We start from the raw sequence: 22586 nt of genomic DNA on the forward strand, positions 1-22586 counted from the left end.
ATGGGCACGAGCGGCTGAAAGGCCCCGCTCCAGAGCCGAACGGGCCCCGTTATCACCCGAAACAAGGCCTGTGGCTGGGCTATAAAAGGCCACCGGCGGCTCCATACGGGGCTTGAAAGGCTTGAAATGTTTGAGAGGCTGATACGTTTGAGAAAAGTGAGAGGCTTATGAAAAGTTTGGTGATTAAAGTGATTAGTGAAAGTCAACGCGAGTGGTGAATCAGGACTCCCAGGACTTCAAAGGACAGCAAGGACATCGTGGGAACAGCAAGGACATCCAGTGGGAATCCTTGCGACAACAAAAGAGGCAATCAGCAGCATCAGCGGCACCGATCAGGACATCGGTGCATATCAGCGGCTTAAGCGAGGCCTGCACATCTGAGTAAGTTCACGTAGCCGTGCGCTAGAGAAGTGTGTGTGAGTGAAAACGAAGCTAGTGTTGTGCTGTGAGCGAGTGGGATAGTAGGCGAGGCCTGCATATCTGAGCGAACCGCCAGAGTTTTGTTCAGACCGAAGTCCTGGCTTTTCCCGAATCGTCCCGGTAACTAGCGTGTTTTTAGCACAATACTCTCGCAGCCGGAGTGCGTTGAACCAGCGCTCGGTAGGTGTGCTTCGCTAAAGCCAACCAGCGAGTCAGCATAACTTTAAGTGACGTGTACATTTTAAACTTATTCAAGAGAATATATATTTACGCTATAAACCTAAATTCACAAGTGACTAATTATTATCGCAGGGGCTTCAACAAATAAATTTGTTGGCACGAATCCACAGTCAGCTGAAACTAGCCCAGCTTAGACTCGGGATAAACCGAAGGTTCGTTACATTTGAAATTTTTTTATATTATACTCCATTTATTTCTCTTTAAAATACAAAAAGAATGGCTACTGTAACAATAAGGATTATTTTTTAATAATTTTTTTTGTAAAATGTAAAAAAAATATGTAACAAAAATTTGGTCATCAGATTAGCGCCCCCTGCATTAAATTCAATTTATTTAAGCTAATGACCAAAAATAACACCGGTATTTTAAGCTATTGTTATTTTTAAGTAATATTAGTAGTGCGTAGTGCCGCCATTGTTTAAAATTACTTCAAAAATTCGATTAGGAATGGAATTATAAAGCTGTTCAATATAATTCAAGGATATGGTTGACCAAGCGTGTTTAATACCTTTGATTAACTCTGTCCTTGTACTATATTGCCTTCCGGACTCATATACTTTCCTGACCAACCATCCCCAGACGTTTTCGATGATATTAAGGTCGGGTGAGAATGGTGGCCACTCCATGAGATCAACTTTTTGGCCCTGGATCCAGGACTTCACGGATCGGGCGGTGTGAATTGGGGCATTATCGTGCTGGAAAGTCCACTGCATGTTTTGAAAAATGTTTTGGAAATGTGAAAAAGCAGTTTTTAAAACGATGTTATAGTCCTGTGCGTTCATACGCGATGTCAAAAATTGAAGCTTGCAAGTGATGTAGTAAGATATTGCTCACCAGACCATAACCGAAAATAAAGAAGAATAGAAAATAAAATATAACGGTTCTTCTCTCGCGCTTGATTTTATTATGAGAGACATCTCATATGTTGACAACAAAATCAAAACAAAAACTACGAAGTTGCGTGCAATAGGAAAAGAGAAAAAAGCAAAAGAAGATGAGTGTGAAGGGGGGTGCTAACCTGATGACGCGCAGTGTATATATATATATATAAAAGAGAGTTGTGAAAAGTTTTCCAGCACTTATAGCTCGAGCTAGCAAGCACTTATAGCTGTATATATATATATATATATATTGACACGAAAGTGTTATCACATGGGAAAAAAATTATGTTTTTCTTCTTTGGCATTAAAAACAACTGCTAAATGTGATATTTTAAATTTTTTTTAAAATTATATTATGATTTTCAATTTGTTGTCTTACAGAAAACTATTTTTAAAAAATTAAAAAATATTAACATATGCTTATTAAACAATAACAACAAAAAATATATTCAAATTCAACTGACACGAAAGTGCCAGTAAAGTGTTTTGCAACACTTTTTTTTTGACATTACGACCCACACAACTTCGATATTAGGCGATATTAGGCTCAGATATTAGGCTTGTGCTACGAAAATATGGGAACACAAAATCATTTCTCTTCATGCGCTCGACCGAGATGGTCGATTGCTAAACAAAAGAACCCTCTATGCTAAATGTTTCCCATGCTCTCTCTCGATGCTCCCTGCTCTCTCATATGTGTATATGTGTGTATGCAAGTGTTCTCTGGTTAGTGGTAAGAGAGATGCGACCGGTGATCTGACCATGTCTGATGCTAATGTGACGAAAAAAAAAAAAAAACAAGTCCCAAAAATATAAATAAAGATACTCACTAATATGATGTTTACGAAAATTAATGGAAATGAGACCTTTTTTTGTTGAAAGCATCTTAAAATAAATTTGATTATTGTTAAGGAAATATGTTTAAGAAAATGAATACATACTTATTTTATTTCTATAAAACTAGTCAACAAAAATATTAATAGATATACTAATATTAAGAAATTATGTTTGAGAAAATGAATGAAATATAATATTGTTTAAAAAACATGATATTAAATAATTCAAATACGATATAAATTGCGAAATAATCAAATGTAAATAATATAAATAATTGAAAAGTTAAGTATGTAGGAGATTGAATTATTAATTTGAAGTTGGCGCCTAAAGAGGCAGACAGTGTTGTATAATACTTGAGACAATGTACAACACAGTAACAGGGTTGCTGTACAGACGGGAAAGTGTGGTGGTGTGTCGATGGACCGATATATCGCCAGTGCGACTCTGTTTTGTGGTGGTCGGTCGAGTGGTGGAAGCGTGGCTTCACTTTTTCCGGTGATGGTGAACGACAGCGACACGCAATAACAGAAACGCGCTACACTTTTAAATCTGTGAATATGAATGGCATCAGCGATGAAAATCGCGCTGCGACAAGTACATATTCAACTATTTTCGTTCAGCCACTGACCAGAGAACACATAGACTAGACATGTAGAACAAATTTTTCTACACCTCGACACTGTTAAGTTGAGGGACCACTATTCTTCGTATTTGCTCGGCTCGGTCGCTGGAGGTTCAAGCAGTGAAAATGCTGCACGTCAAAAACAGTGCGCTATGAGCGCTCAATCGAAATGGTCACGATTCCGTATGAAGCACAGCTATGTGCCATTTGTCCTACTCTCTCTCTCTCAGTCCCTCTCTCTTGCTCTCTATGGTCGCTGAAATCATCACTCTCAGCCGCAAACAAAAATTTCAATTTTTGTTCGCGACGATCCCAGCTCTTTCCGTTTGTGTGAAGGGTATACCAAAATTTGTAAAGCGTTTGCCACGTTCATACAAAATGCTAGCTTTTTCATGATAATTTCTAAAAAGGGTATGAAAGCGTTGATGCTCATAATGAAAATATTTCCGCGATGAGCATGCACACACACACTCTCCCTTGCTATATGTACTATGAGAATTGGTATGCTTGTGTGCGAAGTTCTTGCTGCCTGTAGCAATTTTAAGTCCCCGCGTTTGCATTTGGTTGATCTTGTGAAATGCTCACATACATACATACATATGTATATATGTACATTTGATTGTGTGTACGCATGCGATGCGATGGTCACAATTATGGAATAGCACTTGTAGAAGCATTTGTTTGCCTATTTGCCATTACATGTGCGTGTGTGTATGCATGGGACGTGAACTTTAGCGTGCTTGTGTGTATGCATGGGACGTGAACTTTGGCTGCCTACCTCAACTAAGAATTGTCTGAATGATTTTGGGTTCGAAATGAAGAGGCGCGCTTATACATACATACATATGTATGTATGTATGTATTTATGTAAGTAGCTGATTAACTAAAGTGACAAGTGCATATGCCAATTCTTTGTGGCACTGTGACCGGCGAATAACTCATACTGTATGTGTATGTGTGTAGTATAGTTACTGGCGGGTAACTCGCGCTTATATTTAAGCACCTGGATTTAATTTTAATGATCGTGGGTTGGCTATCAGAAGGATATCAGAATATATTTACATACATATACAGGTGCATGATAATAAAAAAAAATTCTAAAAAGAATTGGCATATGCACTTGTCACTTTAGTTAATCAGCTACTTACATAAATACATACATACATACATATGTATGTATGTATAAGCGCGCCTCTTCATTTCGAACCCAAAATCATTCAGACAATTCTTAGTTGAGGTAGGCAGCCAAAGTTCACGTCCCATGCATACACACAAGCACGCTAAAGTTCACGTCCCATGCATACACACACGCACATGTAATGGCAAATAGGCAAACAAATGCTTCTACAAGTGCTATTCCATAATTGTGACCATCGCATCGCATGCGTACACACAATCAAATGTACATATATACATATGTATGTATGTGAGCATTTCACAAGATCAACCAAATGCAAACGCGGGGACTTAAAATTGCTACAGGCAGCAAGAACTTCGCACACAAGCATACCAATTCTCATCGCGGAAATATTTTCATTATGAGCATCAACGCTTTCATACCCTTTTTAGAAATTATCATGAAAAAGCTAGCATTTTGTATGAACGTGGCAAACGCTTTACAAATTTTGGTATACCCTTCACACAAACGGAAAGAGCTGGGATCGTCGCGAACAAAAATTGAAATTTTTGTTCGCGGCTGAGAGTGATGATTTCAGCGACCATAGAGAGCGAGAGAGAGGGACTGAGAGAGAGAGAGTAGGACAAATGGCACATAGCTGTGCTTCATACGGAATCGTGACCATTTCGATTGAGCGCTCATAGCGCACTGTTTTTGACGTGCAGCATTTTCACCAGTGCTGCCAACTTTTTACCAGAATAAAAAGCTGTTTTTAGATAGAAGAAACGGAAAAAAAGCTGAAAATTTTTACAAAAAAGCCTAAAAAAAAGCGGTTTTTATGGTTTGATTGTTTTTTTTTTTTTTTTTAATTTACAAGATTTTTAGCATGCTATCTAATTCTTCGCGACTAGCATCGGTTTCAGAATCGTACGACCTGTTAGTACCTATCATGCGAAGATAATTTGAAGGAACTTTGTATTCATAGCAGCATTTGCCCAGTCTTCGCAAACCATATCTGTGTGTTATATTAAATAAAAAAGTAATATATATATCGGTATCATCTTTTCACTCTCAATAAAATATTACCTTATGCTAAGAATACTGTTTATTGTGCTTAGGCTCATTGAGTTCCTTAACTTGGACTTTACCAAGTTAAGCTGGCTAAATACGCGTTCCACCTCCGCGTTGGACCATGGTAATGAAAACATTTGCAGGGCAACAGCTGCCAAGTCAAGGAATCGGCGGTTGCCGCCAGAATCCTTGTAATTGGAGACTTCATTCCACAATTCGGAGCTGTCATTAACGTTTTCCCACTTAACTAGATTAATATCATAGTACTGCCGCTCAATGTCGGCTATTCTGTCTACTTGGAGGTGTTCCAACAAAACTGTAATTACTTTTTTTTGAGTTGACACAATTTTATCAACGGAAAAAACGTCAATGTTTTTTAAGATTTTAAAATTGTCGGGGAGCCTGCAGATAAAATCAAAATTATTTAAAGGTCGGTAGAAGAATCAGAAAAATTGGTTACCTCTGCTTTAGCTGCTTGATAAGTTCAATAACAAAAGAAGAGCAGCGAGCACGAATTTCTTGTTCGAGGCCTGCATCGATATTTAAAGACTTGATTTTCTTTTCAAAATCATACCCCTTGTACATATCGGATTCTACATGCTCTTTTCTTACAAGTGGCAACCGCGATGCTACATGTTTTCAGTATTAAAAAAAATCGAAAAAAGCTTAATTCATTTTCAAAAAAGCCAGAGTTCCCGCTTCCCGCAATTCTTAAATATTTCCCGCAATTTGTCTTCGGAAAAAACCAAATTTGACGGGAAAAAAGCTGAATTGGCAGCAGTGATTTTCACTGCTTGAACCTCCAGCGACCGAGCCGAGCAAATACGAAGAATAGTGGTCCCTCAACTTAACAGTGTCGAGGTGTAGAAAAATTTGTTCTACATGTCTAGTCTATGTGTTCTCTGGTCAGTGGTTCAGCCTTTTAAATTTTCGATGAAAACATCGATATGTGCGATAGTTTTTTTCATCGATTTAGAAATTGTCCATTGTCTCTTCGCGTCACCATGTAGCGAACTATCTATGGATGTCAATCGATTATCTAGTAGTCGAAATCAATTTATACTACTGATAGTCTCCATCGACAGATTTACAGCCCTAGTCAAAAGTGTGACTATGTTGTTATAATTTATGCGCTATAAAGTTAAGAAAGTTAAATCTTGTAAACTAGGTAGATAAATTCTGTTTCCCTCTAATGTGATTTTTTATATACGTTGTCGAAATATAATTACCAGTTGATTTAAATGTATAACATGGAAATTACTTTGGCATTATTGAAACCGCATGTTGTACGTAACACATATGCGGTACAGCAACTAAAAGCCCAAATGGAAAGTAATTTTAATATTTTGGCAGCTAAGGACTTGCGTGTTACTAAGCAGCTATCGGAGTGTTTTTATGTGGAACACAGAGACAAATTTTTTTATTATCGTTTAACTAGTTTCATGCAAAGGTAAAGTAATTTCTTTGAAATCTAAACATTTTTATTGACTTTCGTTTTAGCGGTTTCTGCTCCGCTTTTATACTGCAGTCCGAGTCGTGCATACAAAAATGGCGTCAGCTTATGGGCCCCACCAAAGTGTTTAGAGCGGTATATACCGATCCCAATAGCATACGCGCTCTGTACGGTCTATCAGACACGCGCAATGCCTGTCATGGATCAGATAGCACAGTCTCGGCGCTGCGAGAGATTGCCATAGTATTTCCAGAATTCGATATAAGCCGAGTCAATAGTCAATCCAAAGTAATTAATAAACGTTTACATATCAAGAAAGCATAACAAAGTTGTTATTAATTTATGTACATATGTATGTAGTCTTCAAAACAAAACTACATCGGGTAAATGTTGAGTGCAGTCATGACCAAACAACACAAAGACTAGACATGTAGTACAAAGTCAACACCGAAAAATCTGCCTCCTATCGGTTGCCGCCAGAATCCTTGTAATTAGAGACTTCATCCCAAAATTTGGAGCTGTCATTGACGTTTTCCCACTTAACTAGATTAATATCATAGTACTGCCGCTCAATGTCGGCTATTCTTTCTACTTGGAGGTGATCTAACAATTCTGTGATTCCTTTTTTTTACTTGACAGAATTTTGTCAACGAAAAAAACGTCAATGTTTTTTTTAAATTTTAAAATTGTCGGGGAGCCTGCAGATAAAATCAATGTTATTTAACGGTCGGTAGAAGAATCTGACAAATTGGTTACCTCTGCTTTAGCTGCTTGATAAGTTCAATCACAAAATAAGAGCAGCGAGCACGAATTTCTTGTTCAAGGCCTGCATCGATATTCAAAGATTTGATTTTCTTTTTAAAATATACCCTTTGTACAAATCGGATTCTACATGCTCTTCAAAGTTTTCTATTTCCAATACGTCAATTTCCTTGTTAAGTGGAGCAATAAAATTTTTAACGATTTTATGGCAAACATCAAGTCGTTTGCCAATTCTGTGGCATTTGTTTTATTGTTTTGAAAGCACTTGTTTACTTTCTGCATGTCGCACAGAATTGGTTTTAAAAAAATTAAATATAATTTATTAATTTGGTCATTAAAGAATTTATAGAGAATTTGCGACATGTAGCATTTTTCTTTTGTCGCGGCCAATTCGAAATGCAATTTAAGCTCGTCCCATTGGTCCAAAATGCGTGATAAAGCTAACTGAATGTGCTTACATGCATATACATATTTGAGAGATCAGAGAGTAGAGAGAGCGAAGGAGCAACAACAAAAATTGAGCACAGAGACAACTTTTATTCAACATTTGACCATCTCGGTCGTAGCCCGAACCTAAAAGTGAAGTGCCGAGCAAATACGAAATTGATAGGCCCTAGGAAGCAGACTTTTCGGTGTTGAAAAATGTTGTACTACATGTCTAGTCTATGTGTTGTTTGGTCAGTGGATCGTCTAGGTTTTTGAAGATGATTTAGGCTGATTATATGTTTCCTTAGCCTTCAATACTCATAATTATGCTGATTTCACTTTTTTTAAATTATTAACCGATTTTATTTCATTCTACCGGATGCTCCTGACATGAAAGGTGTGAGCAGCTGTGGCGACAACTCAGTTAACTATTATAGTACCTTTCATTGTTGTTTTAAATAATGGCAATAATAATAATAATAAAATTAATAATAATAATGATAATTAATGCTGTTGAACCGAGACTAAGGGCTTTATTTACTCATTTCTATATATTATATTTATTTAAACATTAACTGCATTCTGCAGCGAACTTTTATCATCGACAATAATATTAGCAGCTGCTGTGGTTGTATTAGAGCTAAGCAACTGCTTGGTAGATGAGCTCGATGAGTAGCTGTCACTAGAGCTACGCGTAGACGCTGAATTGCCGCTTGCCGGGCTGTCCAACATATCTGTAAATTCATACTGTATTATAGACATAAAGGTAGACATATTTTAATCGCTTACCAGGAAGTGAGCTTACATTATTGCTCTTTAAATCAACCCCAGTACTAGCAGGAGCTACAGATTTAGGGCCAACAATATTACCCGCGGACGTTGATTTTTTTTTTAGATTTTGATTTCTTTTCACCATTGCATTAAAATCTATCCCAGCAGCATTAAGTACATTCATATCGCAATTACCATGACTCAAAGCAGCGCAGCTACAACACAAAGAATCACCGCTCTTTACTCGCTCTGAAGAATACAACGGACTAAGTATATTGCTTTGGATGTCATCAGGTGTATAATAATCAGAATCCTCAGCACTCAAGTTGGTTGCCAATATACCTGGATCTTTCAGTGGCCCATTAGCATCAGTACGATCCAACCCATGTACATTGTGCTTCGTCGAAATATCATCACCATCAATATTAACGCTGACTACGGTATCATTAACAAGGTCGTTTGTTACCATATCCTCGTTATCACTAGTGTCGATACTATCTAAAACCAGCTTCACTGACTTATTCGAACTATTCTTGCTTTGTGTCCCTGACGATAGTAATGGTGACAGCTTTTCGCTCTCACTATCTTCATCTTCATCCTGCATAGCAGCGTTATTCTTCTGGTAATTTAGACCATTGCGTTCGTTGATTATATGCACATCCTGTTTCTCAGAAGATGAACAATGTGTCTTGGGAGAAGAGCAGGTAGTCGGCGATTTTTTTGAATTACTTTCGATTTCCATCACTGAAAGCATGGAGCTATCTCCAGTAGCGTTAGTAAGCGTACCCACTTCATTAGTATTGGTGCACGTAGAAGCATTCTTTTTGCTCTTTGGTCGGCGTTGGCTACCCGATTTAATGGGCGAACTGGATTTAATGTCATCACTTGTCATCGTTGAAGCGGCCATCGAGCTATTGTCCATAATATCATGGTCACTTTTTCTATAGAAATATTTAAAAATAAAACCGTATTAATAGTATTTCAAATATGTATTTGAATATACACATATACAGTACCGGGCAAAAATGAGTGGATGTTTCACAAAACTGACTTTCTTGACGCATAAAAATTATGCCATACAAGCAAATCAAGATTTATTTCGTTTGTTTATTATTAACAACACATTAAAAAAACTGTAAGGTTGAATATGCTAAATTCAAAGTGTTAAAAATCAAAAATCATTTTGCACGTTTCATGAATTGCATATGTATATTTTCGTTCTTCTACTTCTCTTCACAGCCGAAACCAAGCCGATTTACCGTTATCTTGGTTCTTTGCGTATTCTTCTTATTCGTCGACTAAGCATGCAGATTTAGGTTATCTTTTCATATTCTTATTCGTAAAGCGATTTGACTGCACGTGTTTTCCATCCGCAACCAATTTAAACAAGTAAGAACGTTGCAGTCGGGCGCTACCGACTGCGGAATACTCATTCACATCCCGCGGAAAACTCTTTTTTGTAAATTGCAAATTTTGTTATTTTAGCTTATTTTATATTTTTTAAATATTTAAATTTTATTTTTATATTTTATAAAAATCTTTCCTTCCGTGTTATCAATGCCTATTAAGCCTATTTGTATATACATATACATACATACATATGTATGTAGGTAGCTCAAGCATATAAATGTCGCAATTTGATAATACAAATGCCGATTGCCACGCCCCTAGTGGCCGTAGACACCTCATTTTTGGCCAGTTCTTAGAAAGAGCTAACGGTAACGTAAATGCGAAATTTGAATGCTTACGCTCAAAAAATGTGAAAATTACAGGGTATTTTTCGATATGCCACGCCCCCAAAGAGGCGTGACAATTATTTTTGGGGCATCGATAGAGGAGGTTACCAGTAACTCAACTATCCAAATTTGAAGCTTCTAGCTCTTAAACTGTAGGAGATATAAAGTTTTGCGGTTTGCCACGCCCCCTTTGGGCAGACATATATCCACTAATCCACTTTGATCCAAATTTGAAAAATCACTATATCTTCAGGTCCGATTTGCCACGCCCCTATTAGGCGTGGACATAAAATTTTTTCACCAATCATTATAGAATTATAGCATTAGCTCACGTGCGAAATTTCAACGTTCTAGCTCTAGAACTTTAGGAGATACAGTTTTATCTGATTTGCCACGCCCCCAATGGGCGTAAATATATCCACCATAGCTTTTTGGACTTGGGGGGTCAACGCGGATCTACATACCAAATTTCAACTTTCTAGCTCTTCAACTAACATGATTTCTGGTATATCGGAAAATGCATTTTCCGATTTGCCACGCCCCTAGTGGGCGGATCGGGAAAATTTTAACACTTTATAAATCGGAGTTATACACGAGTATGTGTTCCAAATTTCAAGTCTCTAGCTTCAATAGCGGCGAAATGAACTGCGTTCATACGGACAGACGGACAGACGGACGGACGGACAGACGGACGGACAGCAAGACGGACATTGCACAAAACCAATATACTAATTCACTTCGTGAATGAGTATAAAAAGTAAGAAACCTTTAGTCGAGACTGCTCGGATACGAGATCCCCTAAACCCTTCGAGCAACTGATATTTCAATAATTATTCGCACATGCGCACACTCACGCACATACACAGGCATACGTGGATCGCAGCTCAAAAGAGATGAAATGTGACTTCAAAAGCTCAAGTCAAAGGTCGCAAAAAACTGTTGGACTCTGATGCTCTTCTAATGATATCGGAAATGGGGAAGAACAAGCTGCTAACACCAAAGGCTGCTTCTCTTGCAAATAATAAAAATATTAGCGAATGGACTGCTAGAAGAGCACTTCGTGGCATCGAATATGTCTCATTCGTTAAGAAAAACAAACATGGCGGCGGCAGCATTATGGTTTGGGAATGCTTTACTCGGTGGAACGTTGGGCCTCTACATAAAGTAGAAGGTATACTGCGCAAAGAAGATTATATGAATATCCTTCAAACCTATATTCCCAATTTTTTTGATATATGTGCGTATCCCTAATAAGAAATGGTTTTTCAAACAAGAAAGCTCTAGTCGAGAATGTTCGACTACGAGATCCCCTCAACTCTTGAACTGATATTTGAATAATTCGCACACACACACACGCGCATACACAGGCGAATGCGCTTCGGCTGCGCTGCAGTGTTGGATTATTTCTTGAAAAATATAATTTCTAGACGTACAATCTTAATGAAATGAGAACGTAATCATAATGTTCAAATGTATGTATATTCCAAAGCACAAGTTTTTAGTATTTGAAGTTTTTAGTATTTGAAGTACGCCTTTTACAAATATGAGGGTGCGGGGGTGGATTTAGGGGTGGGGGTTAAATTTTAACAAAAATCGAAATTGTATGCAATGCATCTTAATATATATTTAAAATTTGGAGACTCTAGCTTTAGAGATATAGGAGATATCATTTTATAACTGATTTTTGATAAGGGTTTTATCGATAACAAATCGATTTTTATTTATAAGCTCGATATCTGCGCTATATATACGGACATTTAAAAAAATTTGAAGTCTCTAGCTCTTATATCGCCGCGTTCAAACATACGGACAGGGCCAGGTTATTAAAAAATGGGGATCCAAAATATACTGCCAAAATTGTGAAGGAATGGATTGGAAACCAAAATTTCAAACTAACGAATTGACCAGAACAGAGTCTCGACCACAATCCTGTTGAAAATCTGTGGTCAATAGTGAAAAGACGGCTGGGACAGTATGATGCAGCCCCAACGAGCATGGACAACTTATGGAAGCGCGTAGAAGCGGAGTGGAGGCAAATACCGAGCGAAATCATTCAAAGTTCGGTTTGAGAGCATACCAAAAAGAATAAAAAAAAGCTATTGGTAATAAGGATTTTTGGACCAAATATTTAAAAATTTTAGTTAATTTATATTTTAGCGTGCAAAATCGAGATTATATCGATTTTTATATTTTTTATTTCTAATTCTTTGAATCTAGCATATTCAGTTTTTTTTTATTTGTTGAGTACAAACAAAACAAATTTTTTGGTTTGCTTGTACGGTTTAATTTTTATGCGTGATAGAAGTCAATTTTATTGAACATTCACTCATTTTTGCTCGGTACTGTACATTAATGTCTGAATAGAAGTTGAAAATTGAAATACAAAGTGGTTTTGTTAGCTACAACACAGAAGTTCACATAAGGTATATGTATTCTTGAACCGGAACCGAAACTATTTCAAATATTAAAACTAAATTTCGCTATAGCAAGCGGCGATATTACCAAGAATACAAGTGCGCTCGCATGCACGGGCTGCAGTTAGGGCTTACTATAAGTGCTGTAATGTTGAATTACTTTTTTTTTATGTGGGCAATCTCAATAAAACTTTATTGGCTTCATAGTGACATTAAAATGTGTGTATTAGCTAAAGCATAAGACTGTAGCATTTAAAGTTATCATTGATATTATCATCGGTTTTCGATAAGACTCTTAATCGATAGCATTGAAACAAAAATGTCTGTCCTCCTCCTTAATAAAACCATCATACCCTTATTTCCACTATAAATTAGCAGTAAAACTGTAGAAAAGTCAGTTTTTACGATTTTCCAAGCAGCCAATGGGCGTAGGCACTTAATTTTTGGCGGGTTCTTCGAATGAAGGGTAACAAAACAGAATAATGTTAGTGGTTGCGCGTCCAAAAATATGAGATGCCACGCCCCCAAAGAAGAGTAACAATAATTTTAGAGTCATCAATGCAAATTTTTCGGTTCGCCAAGCACCCTATGAGCGCAGATATATCCGATAAAGCTTCTTGATCAAAATATAGTAGAATTGTAAATATCTCTATATTGTTAGGGCCGGTTTGCCACGCCTATAGTGGGCGTATAAACATAATGATGAGCTCATGTGCATGTCTTGGGTGGTCAGCACGAATCTAGTATTTGAAATACTCCTTTTACAAAGATGATGGTGAGGGGGTGGATATAGGGGTGGAGGATAAATTACAGCAAAAACCCATAAGTCTACTTTTAACATTTAGAAGCTCTAAAGGTGTACGAGATAAAATAAAAAAAAAAAACACAATAAGGTTCTTAATCGATAATAGAATATCGTATACATTTATCGATTTTTAGAGAAAAACTCGATATCCGCATGGTATACACGGACCTAAAGAACAAATTTTAAGTCTCTAGTTTCTATATCTTCTGACACCGACACTTTCAAACATGCTGACAGACGGACGGAGAGACAGACAGACGGACAGGGCTAAATCAATTCGGTTCGTAGCCCTGATCAAGAATATACATATATACTTTGTGGAGTATGCCACTTCTTCTTCTGCCTGTTACATACATTTCAGCTTTTATATCTTCTGAGATCGACGCGTTCAAACATACGGACAAACGGACGGACGTACAGGGCCAAATCGCAAAGCTCGGCGTTCTGATAAAGAATATACAAAACAAAACCAATGTACCCTGATTTCCCATTCCAACGGGTTCAAGGTATAATAAATAGGACTCTTTAGATACAAGTACAATTTCAACTCTTAGCAGTTGCAGGTTAAGAAATCCTGGAGCAGGGACTCTCCATAGACTCCACATGCTACCCTAATTTCCCATATTCAATGGGCTACATTTTTTTTATGTTCAACGATAGTTCTACAAGAACGTAGACGTGCTTCGTGAAAATGCATTGGAAATACGGTACCTTTAGTTGTATTGCGTGAAAAAGGAAGAAAACTCAATTTCAATAATTTTTTGCTTATTTTCACAAAAGAACAACTCACACATACCTGGTACGAGAGACATATTGTGGAGGGCCATTCAAGGCTTCTATAAGTGAGACGGGTATATATCCAGGCGGAACATCTGGAGGAGCTGGCTCGCCAGACACTGAAGTTGGAGTATTCTGGTGCAGCATCTGCGTGCTGATTCCCTTTTGAACGGCTCGTATTTGTAAGAGTGCACGAAATGGCGCACGACAGATGGGGCAGTTATTGGCTTGGTAACGCAGAGAATCGGCACAGGAGTTACAGAGACAAAGATGTCGGCAGGGCAAAATAAGTGTGTCACGGGTTTCGCTCATGCAAATAACGCACTCACTGCCATGATCGTCAATTTCTTCATCCATCGTCGCTTTGTTAACTGCTTTGTTTTCAATGCCGTAGATCTCTTGCAATAAGTAGCATAGACCGTCCACAAAAATTTTCTGCTTAAGTGCACGTAGCACATAACTGCATGTTTCTGGGTGGTGGTCTATTACGCAAATTGTAGTATGCGACTGACGACAATCTTCATTGCCTTCTTCGATGACGCAATGTATAGCAACTGGGTATTGTTCGCGACCAGCATTGTATAAAAGGTCATCTTCGGGTATTACGTGTGGGTTAAATACGTGGCTGGGTTGTGAAAAACATTGATTGATACCTTTTTCGTAATGGTACGTATCAGATGTAAGAGAATATCCATCGCGTGGAGTTAGCCTTATACCACTGGAACTCACATCTTCTGTACAAAAGTAATATATAGTTATAGCACATTTTGCGTCGGAATCGAAGGTAAACTCAACATTGTAGTTTGGTGGCACCGCCTCTATTCCTTTATTTACTCCACCCATATTACAGAGAACGCTGCCGTCCACTTCCTCAATAGATGCAGTTTCCGTTAGTTTTCTATTTTTTTCATTTTGCTGCAAGGTCTTAACATCAGCACAGCTTGACTTTTTATCATTCGGTACTCTCACAAAGCGCACCGATTCTTTTCTTATGTTGACGAGGCTTTTGAGAGTTTTGGTAGGTTCGTTGGCCTGTGGTGGCGGATAGGGAAATGCTGTGGGGCGATTACCCAAGAAATTAAGATCCGCATTCTCACCAAACAAATATGACTCTGGTTGGGGCGTGTCAAATCGCTCACCACCCATTATAAAATGAGTGCCAAAGAAATTTCCAATACGTGGTGGATATTTATAGGCATGATTGGTAATATGGTCAGCTTCTTCGACAGCTACGTTTTGTCTACTTACAAAATTGCCCATTTCTGCAGATATATCTATTAGTATCCAGCTTTCGCCATGCACGGTTTTTTATTTTATCCTTATCTCACCATTTCTCTAGTGATGCTAGGTCGGAACATCGATGTTTCTTTATCGATATTTGTCGTTTGTGCGTAAACGTAACATGAAACGCCTTTTGTAACTATTAAGTTCAGTTTACATTGAATAAGGGTACAAAAAAAAAAACAGCCAGTTGAAGTTTTACAAAATAAATCCATTTGTGAAAAATATTTTATTAAAAATTTATTTATGATTTATTTATTACCATAAACCAGACAACACATAATGGCTGGAGCTAAAAAGTACATTTAGGGCTCGATCGCTGGTATCGATTGAAATGGTGAAGCTCGATAGATTAATGGAAAACTTGCAATATATCAAACTTGTGGGCGTGATGCGTGTAGGCACTAAGCAAATAACACAAAGACTAGACAATGTCGATGGTGTCACCACTCGATGGATTTCGCAACGATGGCAAAAATCATCGATACCTTCGATGGTTCAGTCTTTATTCACGACTTTTTGTCTCAATTCATAAAAATTATATTTATACTTCAGATCATCACAAAAAAAGGCTTATACTAAAACTAAACAACAAACTTTGCCTTGAATTCATAAAGGTTCATATTTATTTTATAACTAAAAAACAAAAAGTTTGACTTTGATTAACAAGAGTCTTAATATATTACTAAATACTAAAAAACAAAGCTTGACTATCATTCAAAAGAGTCTTAAGCCTAAAACTGAAATCATTAATTATCGTGAGATCCATTGGGTAGCCAATTGATTGACGAGGATTGGATAATGAGGGTTCATATAAATCCGTGCGCTAAATAAATTTTTCAATTGTCTGCGATTTGGGCTCCAAAATTTTGCACATCCTGTGCACTGCACGCTTTAAATGCTCTTGCATATTTGATGTGTTCCCGCTCGTTTTATATTGCTGCCCACCAGTGTTGCCTAAACTTTTTCAGCAAAAGTAGCAAAACCGAGGGCTGAAAATAGCTAAAAGTAGCCAACTTTCTTCTAATATAGTTGGAAAAGTAGCAAATAAGGAAACAGTGCTGGGGTTTTCATAAAAAGTTAACTTTATTAATTTAATTCTGATAATATTTCATCTATGACCACCAACTCGTCATTTTCAGCATTGTCGCTTTTATAATTCGCCTTTTTAAGGTGGTTGATTGGAAGGCTATATTCATAACAACATTTGCCATGTCGGCGTAATCCATATATATGTATATATGAAATCTCATATAACTTTTATGTCAACCATTAAATTATTTGTTTTCACAGTGCACCTCATTCTGTTCCTTAGCCTAGTTTTGATTTGATTTGACTTGGCTGAATAGGCGGTCGACTTCAGCGTTCGACCAGGACAAGGATAATGTAAACATGATATTGGAAAATCGAAAAAATATCGAAACTAACCAATTCTGTTATAAGTTCGCTTGCATGTTAGCTAAATGGAATATTTGAAAATAGCCAGATTTGTAGCTAATAGCTGTTTGAAAATTTTTGTAGCAATAGCTGATTCGGCAAAACTGCTGCCCACACAACAAGAATTTCACAAAGTTTTTATACTCATTCACGAAGTGAATTAGTATATTGGTTTTGTGCAATGTCCGTCCGTCTGTCCGTCCGTCCGTCCGTCCGTCTGTCCGTATGAACGCAATTCATTTCGCCGCTATTGAAGCTAGAGACTTCAAATTTGGAACACATACTCGTGTATAACTCCGATTTATAAAGTGTTAAAATTTTCCCTATCCGCCCACTAGGGGCGTGGCAAATCGGAAAATGCATTTTCCGATATACCAGAAATCATGTTAGTTGAAGAGCTAGAAAGTTGAAACTTGGTATGTAGGTCCGCGTTGACCCCCCAAGTCCAAAAAGCTATGGTGGATATATCTACGCCTATTGGCGTGGCAAATCAGATAAAACTGTATCTCCTAAAGTTCTAAAGCTAGAACGTTGAAATTTCGCACGTGAGCTAATGCTATAATTCTATAATGACTGATGAAAATTTTATGTCTACGCCTACTGGGGGCGTGGCAAATCGGACCTGAAGATATAGTATTTTTTCAAATTTGGCTATATTTTAGGCACTATTGATGCTAGAGACTTGAAATTTGGTATATATACGCGAGTTGACCTCCCAATTCCAACAAGCTATAGTGGATGTGTGTCCGCCCAAGGGGGGCGTGGCAAACCGCAAAACTTTATATCTCCTACAGTTTAAGAGCTAGAAGCTTAAAATTTGGACAGTTGAGTTACTGGTAACGTCCTCTATCGATGCCCCAAAAATAATTGTCACGCCTCTTTGGGGGCGTGGCAAATCGAAAAATACCCTGTAATTTTCACATTTTTTGAGCATAAGCATTCAAATTTCGCATTTACGTTACCGTTAGCTGTTTCTAAGAACTGGCCAAAAATGAGGTGTCTATGGCCACTAGGGGCGTGGCAATCGGCATTTGTAGTATCAAATTGCGACATTTATATGCTTGAGCTATCTATGTATGTACATGTATATACAAATAGGCTTAATAGGCATTGAAAACACGGAAGGAAACATTTTTATAAAATATAAAAATAAAATTTAAATATTTAAAAAATATAAAATAAGCTAAAATAACAAAATTTGCAATTTACAAAAAAGGGTTTTCCGCGGGATGTGAATGAGTATTCCGCAGTCGGTAGCGCCCGACTGCAACGTTCTTACTTGTTTTTCTTTGCATTTTTCCAAAAAACTTCCATACCTGAGATTTCTCACATTTCTTTCGCTTAGGAGGCGCAATATTTTCCATGTCTACCGCAACAGCAAATGAAGATTCTTGATTGGCGTCTGCAGGCGAAGAAGCACTTTTATCTAAAATCCAAAACAATTAGAAAAACGTGTTTGCTATTAATTGTATGAATCTTGCCAGATGGGATCACAAATTTTTTCCATTTAGGTATAGATACCAAATAAGTATACATGTGCTATATAGTAAAAAATATATCAAATTATTTGAGTAAAATAGATTCTAATGTTAATAATATGAGTATCAATGTATGAGCACTAACCAGAGAGCACATAGACCGGACACGTAGTGTAAAGTGTTTTGCACACTTATTTTCGAGGGTAATCTCCCAGTCAACTTCGTATTTGCTCGGCTCATCACTTTTAGGGGTCGGACTACAAAAATATGCGAGAGCACAATCATTTCGCTTTATGCGCTCGACCGAGATGGTCGATGGTTGAACAAAAGATCCCTCTGTGCTCAATGTTTCCCTTGCTCTCTCTCTCTCTCTGAGCTCTTTGCTCTCTCAAATGTGTATATGTGTGTATGCATGTGAGCACAAGCAGCAGCTCTGAGCTGCCAGCTCACGAAAATTGAAATTTCTTCGCAGCAAGAACCCATGCCTTCCCTTCTGTGTGAAGAGTATACCGAACTTATCAAACCGTTTGCCAAGCTCGTACAAAATCTGTATATGTGTTTTCGATATTATTTGTGGAAAGGGTATGCAAGCGTTGGTGCTCATAGTGAAAATGCTTTCGCGACGAATGTGCACGCACACACCACAGTCCCTTCCTACATGTATGAGCATTAGTTTGCCTGTGTGCGTGCGAAGGCCTTGCTGCCTGTAGCAATTTTAGGCCCTAGCATTTGAATTTGGTCGATCTTGAGGAGTGCTCGCATACATACATATGTATGTATGTATATGCATTTGAGTGTAAGTACGCATGGGCTGTGAAGCTAACAACTATGGGAGATCACTTGTAGAAGCATTTGTATGCCTGTGGGCCTTTACATTTGCGTGTGTATATGTTCATGTGTATGCATGAGACATGAACTTTGGCGTGTGCCTACCTCAACTTAGAATTGACCGATATTTCATATATTGCAAAGCATTTAATAAAGTTAGTAGTGTTTTACGATAATTTTTTCGGTTGAAAATGTGTATAAAATAATTTTAATTATATATAATCATTTACGTATATAAACACATTTATAAACATGATTAGCAATAATAATATATAAATGTACTTATGTATAAATGTATGTTCATACATAGTACATCTGTGTAAAGTGGTTATGACAGTCCGTAAGACCGACCAAATGCAAATGCTGGGCTTTAAAATTGCTACAAGCAGCAAGAGTAACGCACGCAGGTCACAAATGCTCATACATGTAGCAAGGGACTACACTACAAGTGTGTGTGTGCATGCCTGTCGCGAGATCATATTCTTTATGCGCCTCAACGCATTCATACCCTTCCCATAAATATATATCGAAACGTTAACATATTGTTTGCATGAATGTCGCAAACGATTTTAAGATTTCAGTATACTCTTCATTCAATAGAAAAAAGCTGGGACCGTCGCGAAGAAATTTCAATTTTTGTGCGCTGCTGAGCTTCATGATTTGAGAGCCCACAGAGAGAGAGAGAGAGAGGGAGAGTAAGACAAAAAACGAAAAGCGCATACATGACCATTTCGTTTGCGTGCTTAGAGCGCACTGATTTCGTCGTGCTATCTTTCATTACCCGAGCCAGCCAATACCAAGCCGAGCGAATACGAAGTTGGCCGGGCCCTGCTAGACAGATTTTTCGGTGTTGAAAAACTTTGTACTACATGTCTAGTCTATGTGTTGTTAGGTCAGTGGTATTACTCTAAACGCCTACGCTTCGCCAGCCTGTAATAGGCATGGACAAAATGCTTTTGTACCACCTTATTCAAATCTTTGTCCGTGCATTTATATTTTTCATTAATAATATCTAAATATTTTAAATATTTTCCAAAATAATACATACTTTTTATTAAGATTACAATGTAGCAGGAAATATTACTTTATAAGCCTCTCTTTTGGCCACGCGACGCAATTGTTTGACTGACATAATCACCGTTTGATTTGATATAATTGACTTAATAATTGATTTATTTGCACTTCGCACTTGCAATTCACTTCGGCATGAGCATAAGAAAAAGTGCCATTTAACTTAGATCTAAGCTTAGATAAAAATCACCTGCATGATCATTGCTCTGCATTTCGTTTTTGTATTTCAAAGCAGTCATACTTTGACCATATGGAAGGGTCTTCTTTCGACTCATCAAGACGATTTTTGTTAAAATAGTCTTCTAATGCTTGCTGGGATATCCCTTATAGAAGCATTTGTATGCCTTTGTATGCATTTGTATGTATGTGTGTATGCATGGGACATGAACATTGACGTGTGCCTACCTCAACTTAAAATGGTGTGAGCGATTTTGAGTTCGAATTGCAAAGGCGCATCGCATGCCATGCGTAAACACAATCAAATGTACAAATGGTGGCACCATGTAAAGCAGCCCCATTCGATCAGACACACTTCTTTATGCTTCATAATGCTTTTGCAGCTATTCGTTAGGGCCTTGGTTATAAAACGGCTCTCAAAGTAGGATACACCACCGACTGGAATGGAGGGGTTTTTGTGCCAGATCCAGGCGGAATTGAGCTAATTCAGCATGCTTCTTTTGGAAAAGTGATGGAAAGTATGCCTAAGAGAATTGCTAGTGTGATTAAAAAAGTTTGAAACGAGCAAAGTGGATACAAAACCCTTTTTATGTATCCATCCCAAAGACTTGTCGATTTGGCCAACATGTATCCATACGTTCTCGCCACCATATAAACTTACATATGTACTCCACAAGATCGACCACTTGCAAATGCTGGGCTTCCAAAATTGCTACAAGCAGCAAGAGCTTCGCACACAGGCATACAAGTGCTCATGATACATGTAGCAAGGAAGACTGTGTGTGGCATGCCCATCGCGAAAACAATTTTATTATGAGCACCAACGCTTCATACTTCCTTCATACAAATAATAACGAAAACGCAAATATTTTGTACGAGCTTGACAAATGGTTTGAAAAGTTCGGTATACTGTCCACACTGAGGAGAAAAACGGGAGTCCAACGCGAATAATTTTCAATTTGTGAGCTGCTGCTTGTGCTCACATGTATACATACATACATACAGATGTATACACATTTGAGAGAGCAGAGAGCACCGAAAGTGAGAGAGAGCAAGGGAAAAATCAAGTTAATAGGGATCTATTGTTCGACAGTCGACCATCTCTGTTGAGCGCATGAAGCGAAATGATTATGCCTTCGTATATTTTCGTAGCCGAACCTAAAAGTGAGGAGCCGAGTGCTTAAGCTCAAAAAAGTGTGCAAAAAGCTTTATACTATTTGTCCAGTCTACATATGTATGTGTTCTATGGTTAGTGGTTCTATGGTTAGTGACATAACTTACCATCACTCAATCGTGGGATTCCAATGCTTAAGACCACTAACTATGAATAGTTTTAAAACTTAGTGGATAACAAACTTTATAAACATGAATATACATACATACATTGTACGTATGTAACAGCAGTAATACCATCAATACATTTTCTTATACTGTATATACAAACCTTTTTCTCTTTTAACTTTAAGGGCTGCCAAAAGCTCGTCAAAGAGAAAAGCAATATCAGAATTTTTACCAAGGAGCAAATAAAAACACTATTCTACAAAATTAATAACAAGAAAGGTTAATAATGTTATGTAAATGTACATAAAAAGATACATATATGTATGTACGTACATACATACATAAATACATAGAATGTGTACTCATGTGTACGTTAACTAGCCTCCGCTTAATACTACTTTCAACGACAATTCGTTTATAAGATATTGTTCACATCATTCAGTTTTTCAACAGCTATTATGACACGCCGAATAAAGTACAGACATTTAACTTTAAGTATTCAAACACTCTGTTAGATATAGAGAGAATAGATAGAGAGAGAGAGAGCGCGATAGACACAGAGAGTGAGAGAAAGAGACATGCATACATGCAGTGCATTGCCGGTGTTACACAAATGTTTCTATGTACATATATATATATATATCAATGTGAAATTATTTTGTTAAACTTTTTTTTTTGTTTTATCAAAGAGTTAATTTATT

At 37.5% G+C, this 22586-nt stretch overlaps 2 protein-coding genes and 1 long non-coding RNA gene across 3 annotated transcripts; 1 reads left to right on the forward strand and 2 right to left on the reverse strand.

Moving 5' to 3' along the window:
* The first annotated feature begins 6305 nt into the window (after positions 1-6305).
* Positions 6306-6969, forward strand: nmdyn-D6 (nucleoside diphosphate kinase 6). The gene is made up of 2 exons (XM_018111364.3): positions 6306-6638; positions 6689-6969. Exons 1-2 carry the CDS (start codon positions 6430-6432, stop codon positions 6963-6965), a joined length of 486 nt encoding a protein of 161 aa, XP_017966853.1. The 5' UTR covers positions 6306-6429; the 3' UTR covers positions 6966-6969.
* Positions 6970-7132: 163 nt separating this feature from the next.
* Positions 7133-7670, reverse strand: LOC149090850 (uncharacterized). Its single transcript, XR_016197519.1, has 2 exons — positions 7398-7670; positions 7133-7339 (listed from the first exon to the last, which is right to left on the reverse strand). It is a non-coding gene; the product is annotated as an uncharacterized LOC149090850 (long non-coding RNA).
* A 703-nt stretch (positions 7671-8373) lies between these two features.
* Positions 8374-15685, reverse strand: Mrgn1 (Mahogunin ring finger 1). The gene is made up of 3 exons (XM_089264638.1): positions 14352-15685; positions 8619-9541; positions 8374-8563 (listed from the first exon to the last, which is right to left on the reverse strand). The coding sequence occupies exons 1-3, from the start codon at positions 15590-15592 to the stop codon at positions 8394-8396; spliced, it is 2334 nt and encodes a 777-aa protein (XP_089120764.1). The 5' UTR covers positions 15593-15685; the 3' UTR covers positions 8374-8393.
* Between the last annotated feature and the right edge of the window lie 6901 nt (positions 15686-22586).

This window comes from Drosophila navojoa, chromosome X (assembly GCF_054131105.1).
Source record: "Drosophila navojoa isolate 15081-1374.11 chromosome X, UAZ_NAV_1.0, whole genome shotgun sequence".
Taxonomy (NCBI): domain Eukaryota; kingdom Metazoa; phylum Arthropoda; class Insecta; order Diptera; family Drosophilidae; genus Drosophila; species Drosophila navojoa.